The sequence below is a fragment of the Corvus brachyrhynchos genome, unplaced genomic scaffold (assembly GCF_000691975.1).
Source record: "Corvus brachyrhynchos isolate BGI_N302 unplaced genomic scaffold, ASM69197v1 scaffold116, whole genome shotgun sequence".
Lineage (NCBI taxonomy): Eukaryota > Metazoa > Chordata > Aves > Passeriformes > Corvidae > Corvus > Corvus brachyrhynchos.
Window position 1 is genome coordinate 9031819 of NW_008240221.1, and position 7804 is coordinate 9039622.

General features: G+C 39.7%; 1 protein-coding gene across 1 annotated transcript; it reads right to left on the reverse strand.

The window, feature by feature from the left end:
* Positions 1–2127: 2127 nt before the first annotated feature.
* Positions 2128–7798, reverse strand: LOC103622861 (cytosolic 5'-nucleotidase 1B; the record flags this gene model as incomplete). Its single annotated transcript, XM_017745045.1, has 5 exons — positions 2128–3036; positions 4043–4227; positions 4886–5008; positions 5480–5609; positions 7466–7798. Coding segments are annotated over 5 exons (1110 nt in total), but the record flags the coding sequence as incomplete, so codon positions are not given.
* Positions 7799–7804: the final 6 nt, after the last annotated feature.

Sequence of the window (7804 nt, forward strand, 5' to 3'; positions counted from 1 at the left end):
ATCAAGACATTTTTTGTTTTGTCACTGTTGTTGTTTGCTTGTTTGTTTTGTTTTGTGGACTGGAATGCTATTAAGAGACAATTCTCTTCTATGTCTACAAAAATAGAAAACACTTTCCCTCAGCTCCCACCCCACTTCACAGAATTTTCTTGAAAAATATTATTTCAGTCCACTAGTCAAGCTGTGCCTTGGAGCAGAAGAAAATAATTTTAACGGGCAGAGGCTGCTTGGCAAGCCAAATTCTCCCCAAACATCCAGACTAGTCTGGAAGGTACTTGCCTGAACTAGTGAGGCTCTGCTCCCCCACCATGCTGCCAGCTGGATATGCAGAGAAGCAGCCACTGAGCCTGGAACAGTTGCCTGACAATTAAAAGACAGTGTGTGATCTGAAACATCTAAGGACATTTTGCTCAACTAATTTAGGAAAAGGGATTGTGGGCCTCAACATCAGCTTCTGAACTTTAATGCCAATTTGAATTCTGTGACTAAGAATGTAAATTCTACTATGTAAATTTGTGAACTCTTTTCACACATGCCTTAGTGCTGTCAGGAGGGCTCTGCAAGAGGGAGTCCCCTAGTACTGTGTGTGCACAGATCAAAAAAAGACTTGGAAGCTCCTATGTCCTGGCCAGTAGGCTTCATTCTTGCTGTAGATGGATGGTTCATTGGAAATAAACATAATAGACGAGATGACTCAACTTCCAATTTATGCACTGATTTGCATGCTTATCCTGTCAGATATGAGACTCACCTCTGGACTCCTATAGGGATTAAATATCCCATTACCTTTTCATTATCAAGATGTAATTGTTCAATGAGAGTCAAATGCCAGCTTTGTTTCCTGCACCCAACCTCTACAGTTCTAACAATGCACAGATAAAAAATGGCCGATGCATATTCTGCTTCAAAAAGGCAGGACTGGTCTTTCTGAAATTGCAGCCATGCTTGTGTGGTAAAGGTACACACACAATTTATATTCCATAGCTAAGGAATATTTTTGAATTCCTTGTGGATTCTGAGCTCTCACATAAAAACATCTGCTAATAACATTTTTCATAATCTCCATTTGGTGAGGTAACTCTATCCCATCCTGGCAGACAATGACCAGGCCTCAGTTATTCATGTCTTCCTCCCTCACCTCCTGGCTGGGCTGGGAAATACGATATGTTTTGGGCACAAAGCCTTTAGCACATACAAAGCTCCAAGTACACCAGAAATCTGCAGTGCATCCCATCAACATCACATACTGGTGTAAACACTTGAAGACCTTTCCAACGGTCTCTATTCATGTTTCATGCAGGATCAAGGCTTTTGCCTTTGCTTCCAAAGAACTTTGTGGTTTGGACCCAGAATATTAAAATGATTGCCTATGTTCCTGGGAGGGAAACCATAACTGATGCAGTGGAGCTTTCTACAGTAATAGGACAGTTCATCTGGACAGAGGAGACCAAACTTTCTCAGAGGCTAACGTGAGATTCTGGGCTGAATTCCCCCAGGGACCACAGATCATCACAAGCTTGATTCACCATTTCTACTTCCACTGCAAAGCACATTCTTTTGGTTTTGTCTCTAGTGGTATGAATATATGACAACAATAAAAAATGAAACAGGACAGTTGTTCCACTAGGGAGAGACAGAGAACAAACACCACCTGACAGATGTTAGTGGTGTCATTTGGATATCACTTAGTTACATGGATAACAATGAGATACAGGAATTTAGCATAAAAGAGAGAGATTAGACCTATGGTGAAATATGAAGTCATGTAGCCACAGGCACCTGTGCCCTGGAAACTCATCTGAAGTTGCCAAACTGAGTTCACACAGATCACAGAACAGTTGTAAATCCTAAGGAAATCTAGTTAAGAAGCAAGTAGTTCCACCAACAGCATTATTTCTGGGTAGATTCTCTGCTATTATGAAGGTGTGCTCTAAAGCTTCAGCCTTTGTCCCAGCCAAGATCCTCACAGCATCTCAGACTTCTGCCCAGCTCTGTGAAGTATGTTGGGTCTAAGTGAGACCTCTATCTCTCTCTCAGATTTGACAGAAGGTAGTCACTTATGGTTCTAAATATCAGGAACATTCTGATTACACAAGCTCTGCCTAAGAAATTATGCTAAAACCTCTATTCTGTAAAGCCAGCTTTATTAAGATAAGAAAACAATATAGAAGAATACATGTAAACACAAGACCAAATGCGCTAATATTTTACTAGAAGCCAAAGCCTTGTGGTGACAGACCTACTGAACACATATTTAACGAGCAAACCACCAACACGTAAACAGTTACATGTAAACTGTGCTTTTGGGAACTTCAGAAATAACTGTCAAGAACCAGCATTGCAGCATAGGTTTTCTTATAAATAACCCGTCAACAGTTTTTTAGATAAAATGTAACTGTTCTGTCTCTCAGAATATCTCTCAAGCTATAAAAACAGTAGAAATCTTCTCCTAATATCAAAACCACAGTGTTAGATACAGACAGGTAAAAAATCTAAACTGCTTAAGAATTATATTAAAATAACTCTATTAAAAACTTTCCAATATTAAAAATATTTCCTTTAAAGGATGTTCTAGCCAGAAGTTAAATCTTTAAAGACAGTGCTCACAATACACAAATGTAGAGGTTTTCATTTGTAACTATTGGTAGATTAGAGGCTGGCTGAGTTAAGAACCTTATCCTTAATGTTACCCTCTAGTCATGTAGATTTGCGGTACTTCTGAGCAACGCCATAGGGAACGTGTGCAGCTATGGTGCCTAATTTCTGTGCTCCTTCGATGTGGAACATCTGGTCATCAAAGAAAATGTGGGGGCGAATTTTCACCAGGATTGGTCCTTTAGGTGCTCCTGCTAAGAAAAGTGCCTCATCAATCTCCAGACCCCAGCTGCGGAGAGTCTTCAGCACTCTGGCTCCAGAGCTTGCTGCACTTCTGGCTGTGACCAGGTACGTCCTTATAGGACAATTTAATCGTTCGTTTTTTGCATAGAACTTCTTCTGGAGTTTCCCCAGGTCTTCCAGAAAACCCTTCAAAGGACCCTGAGTATGAAATACCAGAAGCATATTTAGTATATGTCCACAGTTCCCCAAATCATTCTTTTGCTTTCTTCCAAACTGCCAGTTACACACAGAATTCCTTTTCCAAATGCTGTGCTCCTCCACAAACTCTCCATGTAACATCTCCAAATGGGTCTGCACCCTCACTAGGAATTCATACACCGGAAAAAAGTTAAAGCCATAACACTACATAGTAGGATCAGGGGGAAAATAATTCTCCCTAAGGCTTACAAGACCTCTTACAATATTAACTTTTAACTATAGTCTTTAATAAAGTGTTCATTAAAAACATTAAACTCTTTTTACTATGAACCATGAGTAATTCTTTTTCCTGCACAAAAAAACCAGTAGAAGACCTAATTACAAAGCCATCAGTGAACTCTTTCCAGACTAATGACTATACTACATTCCAATTAATGGAAGTAAATGACAGTTTAGTTCAAATTGCAATATATTGCACTGTCCAGTACTTTCACAAATAAAGCTTTTATTCTGAATTTATACTATTTTTAACAACAGCAGAATTGGTCTTTCAATTTAAGCTAATGTTAAAATATTTGTGGTTTTAGACAAATGGCATAGTTCTGCTTGGGAATAAGAAGGTATTATGCTGTTTCAATAACAAGAATATCTCAGGGTTTGAAATTAACATTACCTACAGTCTGATAAAAAATAATCAAGTAAATCAGTACTAGCATTTCTTTTTCTAATGATAGCATTAAAAGACAACTGTAAGTCACGGTCTTATATATGCAGTTCTCTTAGAGAAAAGAGAGGAGTGCAATGGTGGCCTGGTAAAAGGATGGCAATGGTGGCCTCTTTTATGTGAAACATGTATTTTAAAGATTATCCTCAAAAAAGGAAATAAAGCCATCAGCTTTCACAAAGAACACATCCACACTGGGGAAGCTGGAGAAATACAGTAGCAACGAAAGCCATCAGGTCTTGTGGAAACTGCCTTTAAACAAGAAATTCAAGAAATACAAACCTGTGCAAGAGGTTTATTTTCATTCAGCTGTTCATGTTCAAAAAATCTGTCTAATCCATGTTCTTTGACAATCTGTTCTGATTCATCAGAAAAGATAACAGCATCCCCATCAAATGCCACCCTCAGCTGTGTATCTGAGTAAGCAACATCTTTGTTGGCAGTGAACATTGTAGCTGATGCAATGCCTGAAAATAGATCAGAGACTCTCAGTTAGCATGTCCTGCAAAGTCTTTCATGAAACCACCAGCAGTTTGGTTCCAACAACTTATTGGTGGTGACCTTTATACATGGTGAGCACGAAAAGCTAATGATCACAAAAGCTAATTAGAGACGGCTGTTCCGTAACACAAATGCATGGACGCTGTCCCAAACTTCTTGGACATGCTTCCTTCCACTTTCATATAAGACTATACAAAAATGGTCCCCAAGCTGTGTTGCAAATGAGACAAAAGCAGGAAATCCCAAGAAGACCACTCAATCCAAGTATTTGTTATTTTTTAACTCCTTATAGGACACAGAAGTTGCTTTTGTAAGTTGTATCAAAAAGATGATGCTATTCAAACAGAAGTTGAATAGAGGTGCAAATTTGGTTTCTTGTTGAAGGAGGTAAGACAGAAAGGTGTAGGGTGATTAGGCTGTCATTATTAAGCAGGCTGAAGGGTCAGAGAGAATAGTATCACATGCTTTTATTTGGTTGAGTAAAAATAAGTGATAAGCTTGCACCATACTAAGTGGTGACTTTCTGCATTTGATGAGGCAGCACTACTTTCTGTGAAAGACACACGATATATTAATTTTTGAACAAGCTCAGCAGAGAGAAAACAAAAGAAAGTCAATTCAAACCTGCTTCTATAGCTTCCTGCACTTTTTCAGAATCCGCTGAGAGGTACAGGTTCGTGAGGTACGCAGTCAGGTAACCAATGGGGCTCTCTCCTCCCGTCATACAGAAACGTTCAATTGTTAAGCCTAAAGTAAGAACAGCACAAGGTGTAGCTCTGCCTTGACACTACAAACCTGTAAAAGGAACCTGTGAAAAGGTACACTAGCCTAGCTTACAGTAAACTTAAAAGAAAGAAAATATGTTAATCTCAATTTCAGTAAGTTACACAACTTAAAATGATTACAATGTTTGATCAGCCCATCCTCATGGAGAATTTAGGGGAAAACATTCCCTCTAAGACAGCAGAGTAACTGCTGTGAAGATGTATGCGTAGGCAGCATAGATACCAAACATCAAAATGTTTAAGGACTTCTCAGAAGTTATGGTTGACACCTGACAAATCTAGAGCACTGGACCAAATTCTGTCTAATACTATTTCTCTTACGCTAACACCCAAAAATAGATATCAAAGAAACTGCTTTTCCCAAAGTCAGAACAGGAAGGATAAAATTATGTAACAGATGGCAATTCTACACATTTGTATTTATTTTATTTACCATAGTGATTGATGCTGTTTATGAGCCTCACTCCCACTTGGGCGTGGTTATTAGTCATCAGGACAATATCAAACCGTTCTTCATCATCAGGGTACAGCTCAAGAAGCCGGGCATTGACATGCTCCAGCGCCTGCAGATCAAAAATGTGGAAGTCAATAGACAAGTGGAAATGTGCCTCCTTTTTTAGTCACTGTAGTTTTAGTGATAGGATTGTCTTGAAGGAGAATGTGAAATACCTGATACCTTAACTTGCTGAACTTGTTTTACTCCTTTGTGCTTTGCTGCCCCCAGCAACTATTTGACTGGGTTCATTTGAAAGGAAGCAAGTAAATTCCTGAGGTACAGAATTCACTTATGCTGATTTATTGACACAGTTCAAGTCATCAGATGTCAAAAGCAATCCTTAAGTAGCGAGTACAAAATCACATCCTGCCAACACGATTAGCTTGAGAGCTTCTAATTGCAGTACTGAATGAGACAGATTTTGATTTGAGATCTCTTCAAAGATAATGGGCCAAAATGTTATAACCACAGTCTGGTGTTCTTATTTCCTTGACTTTTCATCTGCTCATCTCTCTCTGTATCCATCTGTTCTCCTATTTAGAACTTCATCCCTTTGGAGTAAGATTATTAGAGGCTAAGGGTGAGTGGGGGAAGTGATGCCATTTTTTTGTCCAGTGCCTGTATACTTTGCAGTCTAAGGACACCCTGGCCTGTGATTACAAATCTTAAGAGCTACAAGCATGAGATATGATACTTTTAAGTGAGTATCTTAAACATTTCAATAAGGGAATCCAAAGAAAAATATATTATTTCTTTTTTGCTTTGTCTCCAAGTAGAAAGGGTGACTCAACAAAGCCACAGTTCTCTAGACTAATGATTCCTGTTGCTAATACAAAGAATTCAAATGCAAATAGCATATCAGAAGGAAACAGAGATCAAGGTGCATTTAGCTGGACATAGCTAACAGCTCTGATTTTCAAAGTATGAGCAGTTAAAGAGTCAAATCTTGCTTATACTCAAACTAAATTTGACACTGAACTCTAATAAATCTTAAAAACTGACTGTGCTAGCAGGACTGCTACATATAGGAAAAGATGCAGTAAATTCCCAAATCAATCTGCCCTCACTGGTGTATGAAGTGAATTATTTTATGGGCACACTTCTATGTTAAAAGCACCTTTACAGTGCTTGTGCCATTAGTGCTACTAACAGCTATATTATATTTACAGCAGCATGGGTAGTGACATAAGTAATTTTTCCACTGTGTATGTTCACAAAGTGATTAATGAAGAAAATGTTTTAAATTCCTGAGACCAAAACTGAAGTAACGAAAATCTACTTTTAAAATCTGAAATGTTCTGCCAGAACTCTGATGTCAGCAAGTATAATTTCTAAATATGATTTAACTAATCTCCTAAAATCGTTGTGGTAAATCTCACCAAACAATTCTCAACGGACATAAAATTAACTCTGTAAGACAGTGTTTTTTCAAGACAGTCCCACTAAAACCTGTGCTCTTCAAAACCATACATATTTTCAAGTCTTTTCACTTTTCTGTAATTTCACTTGCTTTCCATGCTGCAGGCTGTTTCCCTTGGCCATTTTTATTTTCTTGTACAATGAAAGCAAAATATTCTATTTCAGCTGTTCTTAAACCCTGACTCAGAAGTAGGGAGTCCATTTCTTTTGCTGGTCCTCAAGAACAATTTCCAGGGTGACAATGAATGCAAGGAAAAATTAAAAGCTGACCAGAAGAAATGAAAATCAACACTGTTTGGTTGTTTGGTTGGTTTGGGGGGTTTTTTTGGGAGGGGGGTCAGGGGGGAAGTAAGTTAGTTTTTTTGTTCTGTTTTGGGTGGTTTTGGGGAGGAAAAGGTTGTGACAAACTTAAACAATTTGGGGCCTATCTTTACTGAAACGGTCGTCAAAGGAAAGGTGCTTTGTGCGCCCCATGTCCAGCAGAAAAGGCAAGTTGCTCCTTACCCACACCTGGGATGTGATGCTGTGAGCCGGGATACAGACCGGGAAGCTGAGGGTACCACTCCGGTCCCGGTGACGCGAGCAGTACGTGCTCTGCCGCAGGCGTTCGGCATTAGTGCGGCGGGAGAGGGAGGAGAGGAGAGGGAATGGGAGAGGGAGAGAGAAGCTGTGTCCGCGGGGCCAGGGCGTGCAGAGATGCGGGGGATGCTGCCGGGCTGCCCCGCCGCGATGAGCTCGGCCTCGGGAGAACAACTCCCAAAAACATCTCCCCGAGGCAGGATTATCTCTACTGAAGGAGGCTCCTGGCTCCTCCTCTTCCCGAAATTTTGCCTCGCATCATCC